The sequence below is a fragment of the Panthera tigris genome, chromosome D1 (assembly GCF_018350195.1).
Source record: "Panthera tigris isolate Pti1 chromosome D1, P.tigris_Pti1_mat1.1, whole genome shotgun sequence".
Lineage (NCBI taxonomy): Eukaryota > Metazoa > Chordata > Mammalia > Carnivora > Felidae > Panthera > Panthera tigris.
In genome coordinates, this window is record NC_056669.1 from 68,138,428 (window position 1) to 68,160,355 (window position 21,928).

Here is a 21,928-nt window from a genome sequence, read left to right on the forward strand (position 1 = left end):
GAAACACTGGATTAAAGACTTAAAATTTTAAAAAGGTAAAATAATAGAATTAAATGTTAGAATCAAGAATTGATTAGATCGTGGAGTGATAACTTTCTAAGCTTTATTTTGTTTTTTTTTTTAATTTTTAATATTTATCTATGAGAGAGAGAGAGACAGATTGTGAGCGGGGGAGGAACAGAGAGAGGGAGACACAGAACCCAAAGCAGGCTCCAGGCTCTGAGCTGTCAGCACAGAGCCTGACATGGGGCTCGAACTCAAAACCGCGAGATCATGACCTGAGCCAAAGTCAGACGCCCAACTGACTGAGCCACCCGGGTACCCCTTAAATTTTAGTTTTTTTTTTCTTTTTAATTTTTTAATGGTGACTTTCTAAGCTTTAGAACCTTGAGAAACACGACACAAATTTGACCGTAAACATTTTAAAAACTTAACAGTAAAAATGGAAATATTTAATAGGCAGTCAGACTGAGGGAAAATGTGAATTAGGTGCTATAATGAAGGAGTTCATTGCTGTGGCATTTAAAAAGTTCATGCAAAGGAGGTGTTCCCAAGTACCTTGCACAGTGTAGGTGATCAGTTAATATTTGTTGATAAAAGACCAATGATAAATGTGCAAAGGCCATCAATAGACAATTCTCACTCCAGAAAACTTAAAAGGTAAATGCTAAAAAAGAAAGAGCAAGCATTTATAAAAATTACATTCAAAGGAATGTAAATTACCTCGTTCCCACTGAATTACTAAAGAAGAAAGTGGTGTAGATTGTGAGCAAAAAAAATAGTCTTGGGTAAAAAGTAAACGAGGACCGTCTTTTCTAGAAAGCAATATGGCAACAATTATTACGATCCATAAAAGAACTCTGACCTTTTGGCGCAGTAATCCTACCCCAGGGAATTTATCCTAAAGAAATGATCCAGCCAAAGAAACCAATCTCCCTGTAACCTGAATATTAAGTAGAGCAAGTGGGTCAGGCGAGTGGGTGGGCTGTTCTCCTTTATTTCTGTGAACTCATTCACTTTTACAGCTTTTTCTTTAATCCCTTAAATAAGTAGAAGTGACTGCTGCTTTTACTGCTCCAGGGCCAGCTGTTATTGATTGAGCGTTTCCTCCCTGCTGGGCTTGGGGCCAAGCAGCTCATGGGCAGTCCCTCATTAGCTCTTCACCTCCTTGTGGCCACCTTGAAGGTAACCTTGACATTAAAGGAGCTCTCTGATGCTAGGCAGGTGAGCTAGAGCAACATCTTCAACTGTGAAGCAACAGAGAGTCACCAGGCCCCGGCCAGGAATTAGATGCTGCTCTCAGGGGAGCCTTGGCCCTTGGGGAGGTCCTGGAGCTGGTCAAAGACCCAGCCTTGACTCCAGCGCTTTGTATGGACTAGTGGTATTGGGCAAGCCCCTCCTGTGAACTGATGCCCCTGGCTTAGGGTTTTGTGGCGGTAGAATCGGTGAACATGCCCAACAGGGCTCTCAGGGCAGCAAGAACTCTCTGGCTGAGCTCTAGATAAGCACCTTCCTGGTTTTGTGCAGCAGGGAAGGCCCGAGACTTCCCAAGGAAGTCAAGAGACTTTCTTGAGCATTCTGTATCAGCTGGAGCTCAGAGTGTGCCGGACGGGGCATCTTTAGGTTGGAGATTCAACAGAGGTCTCCATTCACACTGGGCAGCACCCTCTATTTTTCTCCAGTGTTCTGATCTCCCAGCCTTCTTGAAGGCAACTGGTCACCTCCCTCAGACAACCCAGCCTCTGCTCTGGAGCCCCCTTCTTTCCCCTGCCACCTGGCAGCAAGACTGTGGTTTGGCTTAGTGAATTCCTGAGTCTCCGCAAAAAGGGAGCTGGGCTCTAGCCCTGCCTCTGGCTGCCTACTTGACATCTCTACTTAGATTCTACCAAGAGTCTCCAACCTAAATATCCACCTCCTGCTCATAATATTCCCCTGAACAGACTTGACCCTTGGCCTTAAGTCTCTGGGCACAGCAATTCCATCTTTCCCCTTGCTTAGCTCAAAGGCTTGGAATCATTCTTGATGGCTCTTTCACTTGGCCTCACATCCAGCCAGAATCTGTTCCCTTGTCGACATCCCCATGCTACCTCCCCAGCCTCAGCCACTGTTCTCTCTTCTGGAGTTACTACAGTGGCCTCCAACACGGCCTCCTGGGTTCTACCTCGCTCTGCTCAACCTATTTTCAACACAATCCTAGAGTAAGCCTTCCAGAGCTTAGATCTGTCCTCTGCTCAGAACTTTCCAGCGGCTTCCCAGCTCACTCAGAGCAAAAACCAGTACATGTAATGGACTCAGATGGCTCTGGATGGTCTGGCCCCTGTTTTCTGACCTACTCTACTCCTGCTCTCTCTCATATACTGTGTCTCAGCCACACTGGCCTCCTTGAACACCAGGCACGTTCTGTCTTAGAGCATTTGCACTGGCTGTTCCCTCTGCCCAGAACACCCTTCTTTAGTATCTGTACAGCTGACCCCACCCTTCATTTAGCTCTTTGTTCCCTTGTCTCCCTCCCAGGGAGGTCTCCTGTTAATACTGCAATCCATACCCCCAGCTGTCCTGATCCCCCCTACCCCACTTACTAGTCAGGTGTTCATAGAAATGATCACCCCTGACCATATCATGTAATTCACTTACTGATTCTGGTTATTGCTTATATATCCCTCCTTGCCAGAACATAAGCTCCTGGAGGGCAGAGATCTCTGTCTCTTTCGGACACTCCTATAATTCCCACTGGTAGAACAGTGCTTGACGCATACTTGACCCTTGATAAGTTTTTGCAGAACAGATAAAAGCCCTACCTTCTGGGCTGGACCTCAGACTGCAGAGTCTGCTGCTGTCTTGGGCTTGAGAAGGTCTTGCTGGCATCGATTCATGGCTCAGAATGACATGTGACATTGTGTGTCCTGCTGTGTCCACAGAGCCTTTTGATTGGGAGAGGGGAGGTTTGACTTGCATTCTTGCCTTTCGGGGGGGGGGTGATCTTCACACAGCATCTCTCGCAGAACTGGGTGACCGGTGGGAGCCAGTGTGAGTTTGGCAGCAGAAAGCGGCTCCAGCGAGATCCCCTTGGGTGTCAAGGCCCAGGCCACGGAGCCACACACATCATCTCCCTCTCCTGGCATTCTGATACAGGAATCCAGGTGGCAGGTCTGAAACAAGAGGTGGGGTGGGGAAGGCTCTGCCCCTGCGCCTGGCATGTGGTTTGCTCAACGTGCCTTTGACCTCCTGAGTCGAGTCATCCTGCAAGTGTCTCTCATTGAGACCACAAGAGGGCAGGCAGCAGGGGGACCAAGGAAGAGGGGTAACCCCCCCTCACACACACCTCACCCAGACAAAGTAGCCAACTTCTCAATCTTGGGGGACCTAGCAGTGCCAGAAGATCAGTTCTCTCTCCTCCAATTCCCACCCGCATGAGGCCCAGCCAGGCCTGGCACGTCCCTGGGGCTGTGAGGACTTCATCCGGGCCTGGCAGCCATGCCTGCCATTCCCATCTGCCCTGAGGTGAGCTGTGGCACACTGGGATGGCCTGCCACCCGGCCAAGGGGCGTGTGCAGGACGGAAGGCCTGTGGGCCCCAAGGCTGTTTCCCTTCCTGCTTCCCTGGGCTGCTGTTAGGATTCCTACCCAGAAACTTAGAGTTCTCCACCCCCAACGTCATTCAGAGAAACTTGCATATAGGGTACTGGCTGTGCCCAAAGTTGGAGGCGCAGAGCTGGCCTGACACGGCACCCATCGTGGCGTGAGGAGGAGGAAGAAGAGAATGGAGGTCTGAGGACTAAGGCCCTAAATCTGCTGCTTTTAGCAAAAGAAAAGGAGAAAAAGCCGGCTGTGTGGGGACCCGCTGATCTGCTGGGAAGTTACCACGGGCCCCCTCCCCTCCTGGTCCTGATGGAGGAGACCCCGCTGCTCACACCAGGTTCTGGGTCTGTCCGTAGACGGCACTCCCCTGCTGTCTGACCTCGTGTGCAGGCAAGAGGGCCCCACCGCAGGAGCAGGTCGGCTCTGGTGAGCTGTGAGGATGGAACCCACAGCTGGGGAGTCCTGAGCCCTCCCCCTAGCTGGCTTTTAGTTTACTCGGGCTGGCCTCTGCACAGAGGCTGCTCCCAAGGCCAGGCGGGGCCCTTTGAGTAGTGCTCCCCACCCTGGTTGAGGGCAGCAGAGCGTGGGCCTGTGAGTACACACGTCTGCGCACAAACAGGCTTAGACACTTGGCCTGGGGATGCCTGGCCAGAGTACAGGAGGGCGGGACAGAAACGCCAGAGGCCCAGGGCTCACCATCAGTTTTGCCATTCCCTGAAGACCCTTGGGAACTGGCATTTCTGGGAGTCTACCCTGAGGTGTCACTCTCAGAAGCCTGGATGGCAGCTGTACCATCTTTAGGCACCTGTGCCTTTATCCTTTAAGGGTACATGCACTGTGAGGGACCTTGGTACTGGCATAGACAACTGTGCCATCCCCTGGCAGTGAGTGGAGGGAATGCCTGACACAAGCCCCTTCCCAAGCCCCTCTCCCATCCTGCTGGGGGCTTGTCAGTGTCCCCTCAGTCGTCGCTGTCCACCTTACGAGATGGTGGGGAGACCGCTCTATGCTTAGTGTCCTGGACATTTGCCTGTTCGCTCTGAGACATCCTCCCCGCCCTTCCCCTGCTCTGCTCTGTAGTGAACAGGTGTAATCCCTGCAAACTACATTTCCCAGGCTCCCTGGCAACTGGCTTCCTGTTAGGCCTGACCATTGGGTGCACTAGTGGGAAGGTGGAGGGCGGGATGAAGGGAGAGGCCAGGGTATTTCTCCAATTCTCTGCATCCCGGGCAGTGACTGTGTCTTCCCCGTGGTACTTACTCCTGCCTGGCAGCCCTGGCCTTTGGACTCACCGTCTCCTCCCACCGCCCCGTCAGCAGGTGGCTTCCTGCTATTGCTCGTCTCTGGGTTGTCTCCCGATCTGCACTTGGCTTTCCGGCTCATCCGACACCATCGTCAATAGTTTCCTGTAGTAACTTTCCTCTGTTGAACTTTCTGGCTTGAGTTCTATTTTCCTGACTGGATCCTGATAAACTTAGTTTCGTTGCTCTTTTTAAACTTGGTTCTTCAGAGAGAACAGTGCGCAAGACAGCAGAGGGAGTCTTGCCAAGCCCCGAGCCAGAAGTAGCTCTGGCAGTTAGGAGCTGTGTGACTTTGGACAAAGAAGATAACGCCTGTGAGCCTCAGTTTCCTAATCTGTAAAATGGGCTTAATAACAATACACAGGAGAACGTGTTGCTTTGCTGTCTCCCTGGGTTCTGGGGGGAGCGTGGAAGGGTCTCTAGTCTTGGGGAGAAAACAGGAACAATTTCAGCAGCAGAACCAAGGGTCCTCACCCTGACACTGTAGCTGGGGTCTGGCCAGATAAAGGCCTTGGGACTTGGCTGCCGGGGGTGGTGTGTGAGGACAGACACAGCTTGGCTCCGCTGCTGGAGTGTCCTCTATCACCAGGCAGCAGGTGTCTGGCTAGAGCGCTGGGAGGAGACTGAAGTGCTCGGCTCTGAGCAGAGCTGCTTTCCTCCAAGAGGCCAGGCTCAGTTGCTCTGGGAGCTGCTGGATCATTCTCACCCCCACCCTGTGCACCTCCTTCCTTGGCAGCCCCCAGCCCCACCGGAGTCTTGGATTCTCCCTATGGAAATACATAACTTCAGGCAAAACGTACGACAAGTCGCAGACAGGCCTGGGGGAGGCAGCAGGTGAGCACAGCTGGACCCTCACCTGGGGCTGGCCACTGACACAGCCGTTGCGTGTCCCTGTGGTGACTGATCCAGCTGACTCACTGGGGGGCCCTGGCTGAGTTCTTTTCTGGGTGCCACGTTCTTGCACTCATGCAGTGAAGGTGACAGCACCATCCTTGCAGGTCGTCAGGATGTTAGAGATGATGGATGTTGATAATGGAACTCAATAATAAGTTGGTGTTACTTTTGTTGTTGCCTTCCATTGCTGATGACTTCCATTGCTGGTACCAGGACGGCTCGAGCTAGGACTACTGGTATGTGCATGCAGATGGGTGTTGTCAGGGAATGAGAGAGGGGTCTAGAAGTAGAAGCTTGAGTGAAGCAGTTTCCTCCTGGGCATAGCACTGAACCCCAGAGACCCAGCTGGAGCCTTTGGCCCAGGCCTTGGAGGGCAGAAGGAGGGGAAGAGTATGTCCACCTTTGGGGCTTTTTACCTGGATAAGGTGGTAATAAGAGGAAGCTCCAGCTTCCTTTTTTCAAAATCCTCACCTCCCAGTGCTCCCAGCCCCTCCACTGTTATCTGGACTCCGTGGTGAGAGATGCTAGCCCTGCTGTCCTGAGGGCTCATCAGTCAGCCATGTCCCCAGCCCTCTAGAAGCTCAGGGAGCTAGCCTAAGGCCTTATGCCGTTCCATCCCTCAGCCCTGCTGGCCAGGCCAAAACTCTCTAGAAGGAGGAAGGAGAAAAGCAGACCCCCAGAGTGTTCCTTGTAGGTCTGGGCTGGTCCCCAAGGTGATGCTACCACAGCCTGGCACAGCTTGCCTCCACTGCCTGCAGATACCTGATCCCCCCCAGGCTGCTCTCAGCAACCTCACTCCCCTCTTTTCTGGCTGTGCATGCTCAGCCTTTCATTCTCCCCCAGGTTATCATAGCCCCTTTCCTAGTCTCCCTCTCCCCTCCTGTTGGGTCCTCCAGTCCGCCTTCCACTCAGTAATTAGAGCGATCTTTCTCTGAGGCCAGTCTGGTGATACCAGTCCTCAGCTTCCGACCCTTCAATGGTTGCTCTTGGAGTGACATCTACTCTTCACTTTGCCATTCAGGGCCCTTTCTGGTTCAGTGTCCATGCAGTCATTCCCACTGGCTTCTTTTATATACTCTCCTGCCCTCCAGCCAAACAGGGTTATTTTCTGTTCCCACGCAGATGGCAATGCTTTCCCACATGGCTTTTGTTCACAGACGTCCATCCCATGGAGCACCACCTCTCTCTTCTCTGATCAGAACCGACTTGTCCTTAACCCAGCAAAATGGTGCCTTAAACCCAGTGTTTATTGTACGGAAGTCCGATCTCCCTCCCCTTCCACCTTGTCCCGCCTTGCTCTCAGACCATCTACCTGGTAATGCAACTATGTATGAATATGCCTTATCTCCCCTGTGGGACAGGAAAAGAACCTTGAAGGCAGAGAGAACATGGCTGATTGGTTTCCAAACCCTGAGCACAGGCCTGGATCAGAGGTGGCCAAGTAGCACCTGTTGACTATGTATAGCCAACCACAATATTTGTGGTTGTGGTTCTGGCTCTGGCACACGCACCTATACTCAGATAGAAACCAGGTAGACAGTCAGGTCTCTGCTACAGTCATTCTGTGTAACAAGACTTCCAAATCTTAAGGGCTTGTAGCATCCATTTTTCCTGCTCACAGGTCTGTGGGTTGGCTGAGTGGCTCTGCTTCAGGCTGCAGGTTTAAGGGTGGCCTGAGCTCCCATGGGATTGGCTGGGCCAGGCTCCAGGCTCGTTCCATGTGCCCACAGCCAGGGACCTAAGCCGAAGGGACAGTGACCATCTGGGACAAACTCTTCTCATGGCAAACTAGCAAGAATGTGAGTGGGCTAGCCAAACAGCAAGGCCATTTGAAGCCACTGCTCACGTCACATCTGCTCATTTGCACTGGCCAAAGCAAGTGTCCCAGCCAAGCCTCATGTCAGTTGGGCAGGGAAGCACACCTACCTGCCCTAGTAGGAAGGGCTGCAAAATCACAGGACAAAGCATGGCTCTGTTGCGGGGAAGGGGAAAAAAACTGGGAACATACTCCAGCCCAAACTCCCAGAATAAAGGTCACGCACATTGGCGTCCATGGTTCTGTTCTGCTCACAGCTATGCAGACTAGTCCCTGTCCTCTGATGAAATACATGACCATGTGGTGGTGTGTTAACCTCTCTGTGCACCTGCTTTTTTTTTCAGCAGCAAAATGGGGATAATAATACTTGTCTTAGAGGGCTCTGTGAAGTTTAATAGACTTGATACATGTTAAACACTTAAATAGTTCTCCATAAAAGTCTCAGTAAAAGTAAGCTGCCTCTATTATTACTGCTGCTACGATACAGCCAAGCATCCAATTTCACCCCTACTCCCCCTGTGCCTCCCATCCACGGCCACACCTGTGCAGAGGTGTGCCCATGTGTGTGCACAGGCAAGCGTGCCCATATGCCAGGAGTGGCCAACTGACAACCCATTGACCGCATCTGCCTGCACACGTGTTTTCACACGTGTTTTTGTTTGGCCTATATAGTATTTCAAAACATAAAAATAAAAAATGTGTTGAGTTATCCTCACAGATGGTAAACACAGTTATGGAGTGGCTAACCTCTCCCAGGTGGAGGCATGAAGAACCCAGCACTTAAGGGTTGGATGCAGCCTGGGAGGCAGTGAGAGAACGTGTCCCCAGAGCAGGGAGGGGTGAGGGCGGCAGCGGCTGCAGGAGGACCCCAAAGCCTTGTGAATTGGACTTAGCACTAAGGAGGGCATGGGGGACTTTGAAGCAGTTTGGGAAGTGGCAGAGGCATGGGCAGGATTACAGGGATTGAGAAGCTGGGTGATAGTAGGTGAACAAGTGGAGAAGTGAGTGTAGCCAATTCTCCCAAGATTGGCTGGAAAGGGAGAAGAGGAAGAAGAGTTGGCAAGGGGGGGGCGGGCATGGGAATTGGGTTAAAAATAGTTTTCTTAAAATGGGAGAGGCTCCAGCACATGCAAATACTGATGGAAAAGGTCCAATTAAGACAGAAGTCTGGGACACAGGGAACAGAAGGTAATGACCGCTGGAGGGGGTGGGCAGGGAGGAAGCCAAGAGCAAGTGCGGTGTCAGCCTTAGAAGGAAGAGAGCACATCTGCCCCACTGAGACCAGAGAAGGGGTTGCCCAGCTAGTTCATGGCCAAGATGGAGCTGGGCCTCAGGCTGCCTGTTTTGGTCATTGGTTCACTGATCATTCAACAGGTATTCATCGAGCATCTACTCCTTACCAGGTACAATTCTAGCAAGAAACCAAACAGACAAAGATCACTGCCTATATTCTAGTCATGAGAGAGAGATAATAAAGCAAAATGAATGAGAAAGTTGTAGAGATCATTAGAAGGTGAGACGTGTTGCAAATAAAAATAAAGAGGAATGGAGAACGCTCAGGGCATGTTTGCAGTTAAAATAGGATGACAGGGTAGGCCTCATGGAGAAGGTGCCATCTGACCAAAGACTTGAGGCAGTGAGTGAGCGAGCCTTGCAGGAAGCTGTCCAGGGACAGCATCTCCTGGGAAGAGGCAAGATCGGTGCAAGGGGCCAAGATGGGGGGACATGGTCAGAGCAGAGACAGTGGGGCAGTAGTGGGAGGTGAGGTCACAGGGTCCACTGGAGGGTATTGAACAGGGGAACATGATCTTATATTTAACAGTGAGTTGGGTGGCTGTATTAAGAAAACTGAAGGGGGGTGCATGGTGAGAGGGAAAGTGGGGAGACCTGCAGAGGCTGTTTCTATAATCCAGGTAAGAGATAATGGTGGCTAGGGCCAGGGTGGTAGCAGAGGAGGTGGTGATGGGTGACTGGATTCCTGACATATTTTGAAGGTAGAGCCAACCGGATTCACTGATAGCTTGAGTGAAGAATGAAAGAACAAGAGACATCAAGGATGCCACGAAAACATTTGACTTGAGCAGCTGGAAGGCCAAGGTTGCCATCTACCGAGATGGGGAGGGCTGTGGGGGAAAGCAGGACTGGGGAGCAGTGGGGATGAAGAGCTCCACTTGGACATGAGCTTGATGTGTCTGCTAGACATCTACATGGAGGTGCCAAGTAAGCAGTGGGATATATAAGTCTAGATTCAGGAGAAATGACTAGGCTGGAAATATAAATGGAGGTGTGAGTCATTGTTATCTGGGGTTATTTGAACCCAGGAGACCAGATGAGATTATCACTGGCATGAGTCTAGGTAAAAGAAGAGATTCAAAAACAGCCCTGGAGCCTTCCAGTATCCCCCAGGTCAGGGGGAAAAGGTGGAACTAGCACAGAAATAAGGAGAGAAGGAGACAGCCAGCGAGGGGAAGGGAACGAGGCTGTGCTATCCTGGAAGCTGAAAGGAGAGCTGCTTCTAGAAGGAGGGAATGATTTGCTGGGTCAAATGCTGCCAATATGTCAAGACAAGAATTAAGAAGTTGACACTGGGATCAACAGCATGTTGGACACTGTGATTTTGACAATAGCAGTGCAGAGGCTGGTGGGCCTGAGGTGGGCCCTTCAAACATTTCAGGACCCTCCTGTGGGATTAAGTGAGATAGATATGTGCATTCATGCTCTATACACAAAGGTGTGCTCTAAATGCCGGGGCACCTGCTGGGCTAAGTGGTGGGAATCACACGATGGTACAGAGGACGAGAAAGTCAGTCTTGGAGTGTCCAAGTAGATGTAAGTCCTGCTGCCCTGCCTACCCCCTGCCCCCAGCAGGCTTCCCAAGCTTCTGGATGGGGGAGCAGGTACCCTGCAGGGCCTGTTTATTCACACCATCTCTCTAGACCCTCTTCTCCTCCCAGCAGATGAGCCAACCTCCCCCAAGAAGCCCAAGAGTGTTCTGGAGCCAGAGCCCAGTGATGTGGAAGGTGGAGCCATCTCTCTCCTGCCTTCTGAGTGGACCTCAGTGAGGATCAGCCCTGGGGAGGACGTAGTTGGACAAGACATGATGGCTGTGTGTGTGCTGGTCAACAGTGATGACAGCAGGTATGCTCAGGCTGCTGCAGGCTGGGGACAGAAGAGGGACTGGACAAGGAGGACAGCATTTAGAGGCTGGCCTTCTCTCCATTCACTGGCAGTGTGGCCTCTCTATACCTCTATGTGCTCATCCCTAAAATGGGGACAATCGTAACACCTGTCTCATGGACAGTTGTAAGAATCTAACAATTAATATATGGAAAGTGTATGGAACAATGCCTGGCACATCATAAACACTGTTAAGTGTTAGCAGTTGCTATTTTCTCAGAGAAGGGACAGGCTCTGGCCCCACTGTCTTCTCTCCAAAAGGCAATTGTCATGATGGCTGCATCACGGGGTGCCGAATGGGTGTCACTGTCACAGTAAAATGTAAGATGGCAATGCATGGTGATGGGGAGGCTAGGCTGGGGACTGGAAGAGGCATGAGAAGTGAATCTCTGCTGCCCTAGAGGAGTATTTCTCAGAATGCCATCCTTCCCACCAATACCAGAACCACACAGAGTGGTCGTTAGGAGTGCAGACTCCAGGCCTCCCCGGGATGCTGAATTCACTCAGGAGGTCAACCAGCAATATGTACTGATTGTTCGTTATGTTCTAGACTCCGAGGGCATAGCAGTCACCAACATAAGACAAAGGCCTTACTCTCACAGGGCTTTCTTTCAAACTGGGTAGACAGCCAGCAAACAAGCAAATAGTTAACAGGAAAAATATCTCATATGTTCCTGCTAGAAGGATAAAATAAGAATGTATGATAGAAAGTGACTTGTCAGCTACTTTAGAATAGGTGGCCAGAAAAGGTCTCTTGTATCAGTTATCTATTCTCACAATCATGCTGAGTAACGAAACACTCCAAAGGTTGGGGTGTCAAACAACCACTATTTATTACACTTAGGATTTTGTGGGCTAGCAGGCTCAGCCCTGCAGTTCTTCTGGTCTCAGTGAGCTCCCTTGTGAATTTGGGCCAGCAGGGTCCCACTTGCTTCTGGAGCATGGCTACCAGGGAGCTGTTGGCCATGGGTCTTTCCTCCTCCAACAGGCAGCCCAAGCTTATTCACATTGTCCCATGAGAAAGCAGAATGTGCAAAGTCTCTTGAGGTCTTGGCTACCCCTATCACATTAGAATGGCCACAGCAAGTCACAAGGCCAGCCAGGATTCAAGGGGTAGGGAAATTGGCTCCACCATTATGGGAGGAGCTACAAAGGTCCATTGAAAAAAGGTGTGGATCCAGGAGGGGGATGATTGCAACTGTTTTTTGCCAACAATCTACCACAGCCTCCATGAGGAGGTGACATTCAAGCTGAGAATTGTTGACAAGAAGGGACCACCATGTGAAGACTGAGAGAAGTGGCATCCAAGCAATGGGATGCTAGTACTTAGGCCTCTGGGTGAGTGTGGCCCAGTGTCTTCTGATGTGGCTGGCATACAATGAGGGGAAGGAGAGTACGATACCCGAAAGTAAGGCAGGAGTAAGGTTTAGTAAGACAGGGCACGGAGTTCAAATTTTATTCTAGGTCTAATTGAAAGCCATTAGGTAACTCTTAAGTCAGAAAGAGACATCTTATTTCCAATATCCAAAGATCAGCAGGCCTTGGTATGGAAAATGCATGGAGCAGAGATAGGTAGGAGCAGATGTAGGGAGGCCAGGTGGGAGCCTGTGGCTCCAGTAAGAGATGAGAAACTTGGGCCACAGTCAGGAGCAGAGGAGAAGATATGCTGATGGACTGAATGTGAAGGTGAGAGAGAGTTGAAGGGTGGCTCCCAGACTTTGATCTGAGGAACTGGATGAAAGGTGCCATTGTTTCTAGAGTAGCCTTGAGGAGGAGAAGATATCAGGGAAGATGCAGCTTTGTGGAGAAAAGAGTTCTGTTTTGGACCTGGTCGGGGAGTGGGGGGGTTGAGATGTCTATCAGAAGTCTTCATGCAGATGTCAAGCAAGCAGGAGAACAGAGAAGTGTCTGGGAGGCAGGGCTGAAGACCATGATTTCGGGGCCAGTGGCATATGGAGCCTATGAAACCAAGGATGCCGACGAGTTACCTGTGGAGTAAGAATATCTTCTCACAGATAAAGAAGAGCTGAGCCTGGAGGAGAACCCCAGGACATTTGAACAATCACTGGGCAAGCAGAGAAGGGGCTGGCAAAACCCACAGGAAGGAGAGAAACTAACGGAGGCTGCGTTGTGGAAGCTGAGAGGAGAAAGGAGAAGTTTCGAGAAGGAGGGGGTGGCTCACTGTTTCGGATGAGAATGGAGAATTGGCCTCTGGATTTTCCAACAAGAGGATCAGAAACCTGATTGGAGTAGATGTGGGAGGGATGTGAGGAGAGAAAATGGATACTGCAGTGTAGATAACTATTCATGAGGTCTGGTGTCTTCTGACTCTTGAAAGGGGGCCTAGGAAGATACATTTTAGTAAGTCCCACAGGTGATTGTGACACATGTCTGCATGAGAGCCACTGCCTTGGAGTGCCCTTGGTGATCACTGAGGTGAGAAGGAAGGTCCTGCCCCAGTTCTCACAGCCTTCTGGGCCTCAATTAGACTTGACCATGTCCATCGTAAGAGGCAGAAACCCAACTCAACCCAGCCTAATTAACAAAGCAAATACTTCGTTTCCTTTCACTGGGAAGTCCAAAGATAGTTCTCTCTCCAGGCAAGGTTGGAACCAGAAACTCAAACAACCACTCTCCACTGCTGCCCCTCTTACAGCGGATTTACAACCATCCCCAGAGAGGCTGTATCCACATGTGGAACTCTCAGCTGCTGAGGGCCTCAGCCCACATCCATCAGTCCGTGCCCATGTACCAAGATCTCAAGGTAGACCTCCAATGGGTACGGTTCACTTTGCATTGCACCTGTGGGACTAATCAGTGAAGAGCACTGAGCTGCCATGACCGGCATGCTTGGGCACCAGGATGGATGGAGAGTCCACCAGGGTACACAGATGGAGAAGGGGCAGTGCCCCAATGGACACACACAGGCTGGACTTATATACATAGAGAATAAATACAAGTGGTCATTAAATTCACAGCCCTACAGGTTTGCGCCTCCCCCAAGCCCCGGGCGGGGTGGGGGGGAGGGACTGTGTTTTTGCTATCCCTGCTGCCTAAGGATACACTGCTTCTACTTTTCTGCCACTTGAATTCCTGCCAGTCATCCAAGACCCAGAAAAATACTCTCCCTCCAACCCACTAGTCCTCTCTTTCCCCCATCAATTCCCACAGGACACAAGCGGCATTGAAATGCCTGAAGGTTTAGGCCCAGGTCCTAAATGATAAGCTCATCTTACCCCGGAGAGCCAAGGAATCCTGCTCAAGGATCCTGAACGTAGGAGGACCCACCTTCGTGCAAGCACATCGGCATATATTTGCTGGGCTTCGTCCTGCTTGGGTCCGTGCTTATATTTGTTGGCTAGGGCCCCAGAAAGTACCAGAGCCAGGGCAGCTTAAACAACAGAGATGTACTCTCTCGTAGTTCTGGACGCTGGAGGTCCAAGATCAACGCGTTGGCAGGCTTGTTGGTTCCTTCCGAGAGCCGTGAGGGGGAATGGTCTGTTCCAGGGCCCTCTCCTCAGTTTGAGGATGGCTGGCTTCATGTGCACATGGTGTTTCCCATCTATGCCTGTCTGTGTCCAAATCTCCTCTTCTTGAGGGACATCAGTCATAGTGGATGAGGGTCCACCCTAATGACCTCATTTGAACTTAATTGTCTCTTTATAGACCCTATATCTACATGCAGTCACATTCTGAGGCATGAGGGGTTAGGACTTCATATGAACGTGGGAGGGGGGGCGATAACAACGCCTGAGGTAACTACACCACTGTCTTCCCCCAGAGCCCCGTGGTCTGCTGGCCGCACTGATAGGCAGGACACGCTGTGGGCCTGGGGGGTGAACTACTGGGCCCTCCGCTTACCCACTGTCTCCCCTTGTTCCTCCAGCTCTGAGGCAGAGCCAGACTGCAGTGGCAGCGAGGCCTCCAGTGCAGAGCCCCGTGAGGAAAGACCCCGGCGGCCAGAGCCCCCACCCCTACCGCAGCCCCTCACCAGGCACAGCTCCCTGAGGGAGGCCCCGACCAGAGAAGTCTCTCCACACTGCCCTGAGGAGCCCCAAGCTGTGCAAGGTGAGCAGACAGCCTGCCTGGATGGGAGCCAGGCTTGCTTGATCCTGGGGCACAGGGAGGGAGCGGAGACACCCCCTCCCCCCACCCGGCAACTGTTTCCTCACGGAGAATGAGGGGCCAGTAGGCCCAGCCCTCAGGCTCAGAGGCAGTGAGGCCAGGGTATATGTGGGGGTGAGGGGACTGGACCCAGGCCCAGCCTCTTGCTCCATAAGAAGCTTTGGAATCTCAAGTGGGGTGTATGGCAGAGGGGCCTGACTGACTGGCTGCGGTGTGTCCCGGGCTGGCAGAGATAAGGGGGGCCCCGGCACCCTCTCGCCTAGAGCAGTCTCCTCTTTGATATCTCTTTAGAGCATTCCATAGCCCCGCTAGAGAAAGATGTGGCTCAGTGCATGGACCACAGCCATCTGGGTGGCACAGCTTCCCTGGGGGCCCCTGGGGACAGCACAGGGCCATCAGCCGTGCTTGGGACACGTGGCACGCACTAAAACTTGACCTGCGCAGGAATAAATACACTCTCACTAAGTACCAGTTTGGTTTTCCCAAACATGGCCCCATGGCATCCTCAGGACAACCCCGCTGGGGTCGGTAAGCTCACCATTTTACCTGTGAGCAAACACACTGTGTTTTCCCTAGGTCTCACGGCTGGTAATCGGTGTGGCTCCGTGCTGGGGCCCTCCGCACCCTAAAAAGTCGTTGCCTTTAGCAGCCCAGCTTGTGTTAATAAAGGTGGCCTTGAATTGAATGTTTTGATTCAGTCAACAGTAACTTGTGACCTCGGGGCTGGGAAGAAGCAGGCTCACTGAAACTTCCCACCTGAGGCACCAACAGCTTCACTGCCCTGGGAGAGCGGGTACTCAGCTTGTCCTGCACACCCCTCTGGTGGCCGAGAGCAGAACTTCCGCCTGAACCGAGAAACAATCTCCCAAGGCTTGGTTTCACAGGAAAACCCGAGCGGGGCCGGCCTCCTGGAAGTTCTGGATTTACCCTCCCCTGTGAGCCTTTTTAAAAAAGGGCACATTGGGGCGCCTGGGTGGCTCAGTGGGTTAAGTGTCCAACTTCAGCTCAGGTCGTGATCTCAGAGTTTGTGAGTTCAAGCCCTGCGTCTGACTCCGGGCTGACAGCTCAGAACCTGGAGCCTGCTTCAGATTCTGTGTCTCCTTCTCTCTCTCTGCCCCTCCCCCACTTATGCTCTGTTTCTCTCTCTCTCTCTCTCTCTCTCTCTCTCTCTCCCTCTCCCTCTCTCCCCCCAAAATAAACATTTAAAAAAAACTTAAAAGTTATTTTTAAATAAAATAAGACAAATTGTCATCAGGACGTACTTGTTAAAAACCACTGTGGTGCCGTCCAAAAGGCTAAGCATATGAAGGGGACAGAGCACTAGCTGTGCTGTGCCCAGCTGAGTGCAGACTGCCTCTGTCTGGTTATGTGTGGCCTCTGTCTCCTCTCCCTGGGCTCCGGCCTCCTCCTTTATAGATATGAAGCCTGCCTGCCTTTCATCCCCTCCCTCCATTTTCTCCTCTCTCCTCAGTTGCCAGGGGATTTTAGGCAAGTTATAAAAAAGACATAATACAAAATTACATGTCACTCTCTATAAAAGATAAATCCCTAAGGTCAAGGTTAACAAAACCAGTTTAGGAGTTAGAGACTCCAGCGAGGCAGGCTGCAGTCCTAAACGGTTGCTCTAGTGGGATCATGAATTTGATTCCGAGTTTTCTGGCAGCCAGATTTTGAAAGGAAACACAATTATTATTCATAATAATATTCATAATTCAAAACAATGTATTGGCTTGTAGCAAGTTTCAGATCTGGTACCACTTTTCCTAGTGCTTCACTCTGTAGAAATTGTCCAGCTCATGTTAAATAGATGGCATTGAGGGATTCAGGAGTCCCTGTCTTGAGCGAGGCTGTCTCGTGCAACAGCCCTGGCTGGCAGGTGAGGGCATGGTGACAAAACATGGCTCAGCAGGAACACTTCTTCCAAGGGTACAGGGCTGCATCAAGTCAACAAGGCAGTGTGGCCAACGCATTTTGTTCCTGACAGTCTAGTTTGATTCCAGAATGAAATACAGAGTAGACAGAGAAGTGGATCGACGGCATGACATCCAGGCAATCTTTTACTGATTTCGCCTCCATGCATCATGTTTTTGATCGTTGCTAGGCGGACCACATTGTAAGGTTAAGATCTCTGGTACCATCGAAGTGTGGTGTTTTGTGTTGCTAGTTATGGTGAGTCTGTTATTTTGCGAGATAATATAGGGTTGTTATGTTGTGCATGTTAATGGAGCTTCATGAATCACAATGTTCCCTTGGATAAATGGCTCAGAGCTGAGCTGAGGGAATGCCAAACAAAGCTGAGATACTGCTTTAAGAAGACTTCTGGTTTGCACACCTATGCCAATCCGGCATTATTTACAATTGCCAAAGGGGGAAATGCCCCCAAGTTCAACAATAGGTGACCAGATAAACAAAGTGTGCGATATTCATATAATGGAATGTTATTCAGTGTTAAAAAGGAATGAAATTCTGACACACTGCCACATGGATGAACCTAAGCCAGACACAAAAGGACAAGCATTGTATGATTCCACTTCTACGAGGTCCCTAGAATAGCCAGATTCATAGAGAGAGAAAGCAGAATGGTGATGACTGGAGGGGGTGGGGCGGATAGGAGTGTGGGGAGTGACAGCTTAATGAGTATCAGTTTGGGATGTAGAAAAAGTTCTGGAAATGGATGGTGGTGATGGTTACACACTGTGAATGTCCCTAAGGCCCCTGAGCTGTAGACTTTAAAATGGTTAAAGTGGTAACTTTGTGTTACATATATTTTACCACAATTTAGAGAAAGACTTCTGGGACTACCTTGGCTCATCAAGGAACCTATTGTATCTTCAAAGTTCTTCAGCATAGAGCCTGACCAAGATGATGGCCTGATATAAAATTTAAGCCCTGTGGGGGTGCCTGGGTGGCTCAGTCGGTTAAGCATCTGACTTCAGCTCAGGTCATGATCTTGCGGTTTGTGAGTTCGAGCCCCATGTCGGGCTCTGCGCTGACAGCTCAGAGCCTGGAGCCTGCTTCAGATTCTGTGTGTGTGTCTCTCTCTCTGCCCCTCCCTGTTCATGCTCTGCCTCTCTCTCTCAAAAATAAATAATAAAACATTAAAAAAAAATTTAAGCCCTGTGTTATCGAGGTTCAGTGGAAAATGTGCAGTAACGCTCCCCTAAGACACCTAGTTCAGTGGTTCTTAAAAATCTTGTTTGAAAGGCAGATATCTAGGTCACCACCTTCAAGAGATTCAGATTCAGTGGATCTCAGTGAATCAAGAGATTCAGATTCAGTGGAGTAGAGCCAAGTGTCTGCATTTTATGTAAGTGCCCCAGCTGCTTCCATGCAGGAGGGCCACGACCTACACGTTGGGGAATCACAGAGGAGCAGCTCAAGAGAGCCTGTCTGCGTGTGTTGTAAAATGCACACCTAGACAATTAAATGAATCAATCAAGTGTATTAGGTTTTGGGCATGAGCTAATTGGAACTGGGGGCGGGGAGGGCGGGGGGGGCGGCAGACTGCCCCAAATTACTCTGGCTTAGAAAAGTTGGTATTTTCCATTTTTTTCTGACAATAATTTGACGACAGGATGGCCCAGTGACCTATGGAAGATACTACTCGTTTGTAACAATAAAATGATATCATTCACACCATATGAAAATACTTACCCTTATTTGTTTTGTAGCAACTCAGGCACTAAGATCTCCAAAAGTGCTCCCTTAAAATAAATATAAATAAAATATAAACTGGGGGCACCTGGGTGGCTCAGTCGGTTAAGCGTCTGACTCTGTCTCTGGTCATGATCTCAACATTTGTGAGTTCGAGCCCCAAATCAGCCTCTGCTGTCAGCAAAGAGCCTGCTTCCGATCCTGTCTCCCTCTCTCTCTGCCTCTCTCTCCCTCCCTCCCTCCCTCCCTCCCTCCCTCCCTCCCTCCCTCCCTCTCAAAACTAAAATAAAACATTAAAAAAATAATAATAAATAAAATATAAGCTGAAAATAAGGGAACCAGGCTTGCTTTATGCTGCTCAAAACGACTGGATCAAATCATTGCCACCCACCCTGCTGTTCCTGCTGTGGTAAAATAGGTGTGCATGTGGTAGAGAAACCAGAGCTGCTCTCACCGAAGCCTGGAAGCTGCAGAAAGTTCTACCTCTTCTCCCCCTTCCCTCCCAGAGCCTCCCAAACCCTTTGGGAGTGTGTGCACGCGTGTCCTGTAAACACCAGGGATGGAAAAATCGCTTGTGAATTGTAGCTACTTCTAGTAAGTTTCATTCCACAAAGAGAAAAGCCGAGGAGAAGCAACAAGAGCTTTAAGCAGTCTTCTGTGTTTCTTGAGAAATTTCGCCACTCGGTGATTGAAAGGACAGCGCAGGTCAGCGAGATGCGGCTGCCCTGGAGTCCTGCTCGCCCCTGACGTACACTGTCCAGCCTGGCCAACCCCGACCTGCGCCTGCGGGAGGAGCGAGCCAGATCCGTAGGTTGTGAGATGCGGAGGCCGCACGCTGCACCTGTCCACACGGCAGGGCTTGATATGACAGCAGGCCTGTGGGACAGGGAAGCCACAGGAGAGAACGGGCTCAAATTGTCTCCAGGTGGAGTCAGGGAAAGAGGGGAGCCAGGGGTCTAAGGAGCTGGAGGATCTCGTCCCCAGGAAAAGAAGCCCCGGAAGTGGCTGCCGCCCGCACCTCGCAGCCCGGCTGACGAGCACCGAAGCCCAGCTCTGAGCCGTGGCAGGACTTGGGACTTGGGCCTTCCTCCCGAGATGGGGGCAGGGCGAAGGGAGAGAGAGAGCTGGGCTTTGGCTCCAAACCTTCCCTACGCCATTCTCCCACACCTACATCGCTCTCAGAGCGTCCTTTCCTTCCGTACCACCCAGTCCCACCAGGGTGTGCATTCGGGTGTACGTGTGGCACCCCATTCTACATCTCCAGTATGAAGGTCCACCACAGGGACCCGGAGCCTGAGGCCAAATCTGAGGGCCCAGTGTAGGAAGGAGGTACATCTGCATTTCTCACACCCTAAATGGCCAAGACCATGGGATGTCTTGGGATGTTCGTATTGCTCAGCTAATTCTCAAGACCCAGCTGGGTGGAGGGTCTTGAGTACACAGCCTACAGAATCCTGGTTCCCAAAGGGTCTGGAAGGCTCTGGAAGGGAAGGGGGAGAGGAGGTAGAACACTCTGCAGCTTCCAGGCAGGCTTCAATGAGTGCAGCTCCCGTTTCTCTACTACATAAATGGGACATTGATGTGAGACTCCAGCTTTGAAGAACTGCTCTGTTAACAAGCAAGCGTGTGCACAAATGCATATATGTACACGGGCATGCATGTGTGCACACAAACAGGTACACACGTATGTTAATTATGGGTGACTTAGAATGATGGCTCATAATCTGAGGCATTTTCTGAATGATGGCAGTACCTGTCGCATAGCAGGGTCTCAATACATATTCAATGAATGACTGAATGAAAAGCTGGAGGTGTGCGTCGTAGGGACAGGGAGATGTGGTCTGAGAAAGGTAGGTTATAATTATTGGTCTACAAAACGTGCCACAAGAGAAAAACCCTGTGGTTATTCTGCGAGTTTAACAGACTCTCCCTCCCTCCCCATCTCCCCTGCCCCTTTCTTTTTTCCACCACAGCTCTGCTCCGGGCCAATAGCTTCCAGTCTGTAACTCCCAACAAATACCAGAGCTGCAGAAGAAAATTCCAGTCCAGTGAGTCATGAGCTCTCTGGGAGTGGGTGGGGAGGGACAGGGGCAGTGTCCTCTGGTTCATTCTCAGGGGCAGCTGTTCTCATTCCATGCGTGTCCTCTCTGACCTGGGCTCCTGGATGCGAGCAGCAAGGAAAGAAATAGTAGTTTGGCTTTGTTTCCACTGCTGACTCGGGGAAGCATTTTCCAAGGATTTGGGACCTTCCCTGCCTCTTCAGCTCCTCAGTCTGGAATCATGGAGCCTTACAGCTCTACGGTTGCACCTGGAAGGGGTCTTAGCAATCACTGGCTCCAAGATTTTTGAAACACAGGTGGGGAAACTGAGGCCCAGAGCCTCTATGTGTTTTCATTCCAGGCACTGGAGTTCGACTGGGGGCATCAGCCGAATGATCTCATGCAGTCATGGGCAAAGCAGTGAAGGAAGCCACACCCACACCCACTCACATACCCGCCCGCCCAGGCACACACACCTGCTGCTTCATCTGAGCAGGCTTTGACCCCAGCGTCCCAGAGAAGAGCAGGGCTGGGTGAGGGCCAAGGGCTGCCGCGGATGCATTAGACTCCCACTAGGGGGCGCACTAACCACACACACGGTTGCACAGCATCCTGGGGCTGGCCACATTCTCTGTGCTGCTCTGCAGCCCTTAAAGAGCAGGCATGCATTCCCTCCCTGGTCCTGAGAGAGGGACAGGGACTCTCAGTCCATTTCCAAGTCCACCTTTGGCCTCCCCCTGCTCCCACACTCCCTCCTGGGCCTTGCTCTGGAAGAGGTGGACCCAGGAAAGCCTTGGGTTAGACAGGGGTTTCTAAAAAGAACCATTGTTGAAGTTGGAACAGAGCACTAGCTAGTTGGCTCCTTCCTTGTGAGTCAGTCCTGACTCCTGGCCCATGAGTCATTCTCCCAGCAGCCCTCAGACTCGAGCCCCCCCCCCCACCTTCCTTGGGTCAGGCTGGGATAATGGGTGCCTCTGGGGCTGGACCACAGCTGCACACCTGCAGGCCATTTCACCTGGGGGCACCCTGAAATGGCTCTTGAATCATCTTGCAGTCCCAGGCAGTGAGGGCCACGAGAATAGGGAATGTTTACTGAAGGCCTGAGTCACTTCATTTCCTCAGCCTCCTAGCCCCTCCCCAAATCACAAGAATTCTGCTTCCACCGGTGGGTCCATTTGGGTAGGTGCCATCCAGTGCTTCCAGCTGACTTTAAGGAGTGCCACGAGCACAAGGGGCTCTGCCCTGCTTTTAAGAAGTTCTCGGTCTGGGCTGTGAGCAGCGAGTCTGGGGGCCCCTCCCCCAGCAGGTTAGAGGGTGCTGGAGAAGGCCTGGGAGAGAGAGGAC

At 51.2% G+C, this 21,928-nt stretch overlaps 1 protein-coding gene across 1 annotated transcript in view; it reads left to right on the top strand.

Annotated features, from left to right (window-relative positions):
• Positions 1-21,928, top strand: part of MICAL2 (microtubule associated monooxygenase, calponin and LIM domain containing 2) — a 222,154-nt gene that overhangs the window by 145,219 nt on the left and 55,007 nt on the right. Inside the window, exons 27-29 of the mRNA XM_042959374.1 lie at positions 10,547-10,727; positions 14,653-14,834; positions 20,519-20,593. Of these exons, the coding sequence (XP_042815308.1) occupies positions 10,547-10,727; positions 14,653-14,834; positions 20,519-20,593 (438 nt within the window). The remainder of the gene's footprint in view (positions 1-10,546; positions 10,728-14,652; positions 14,835-20,518; positions 20,594-21,928) is intronic.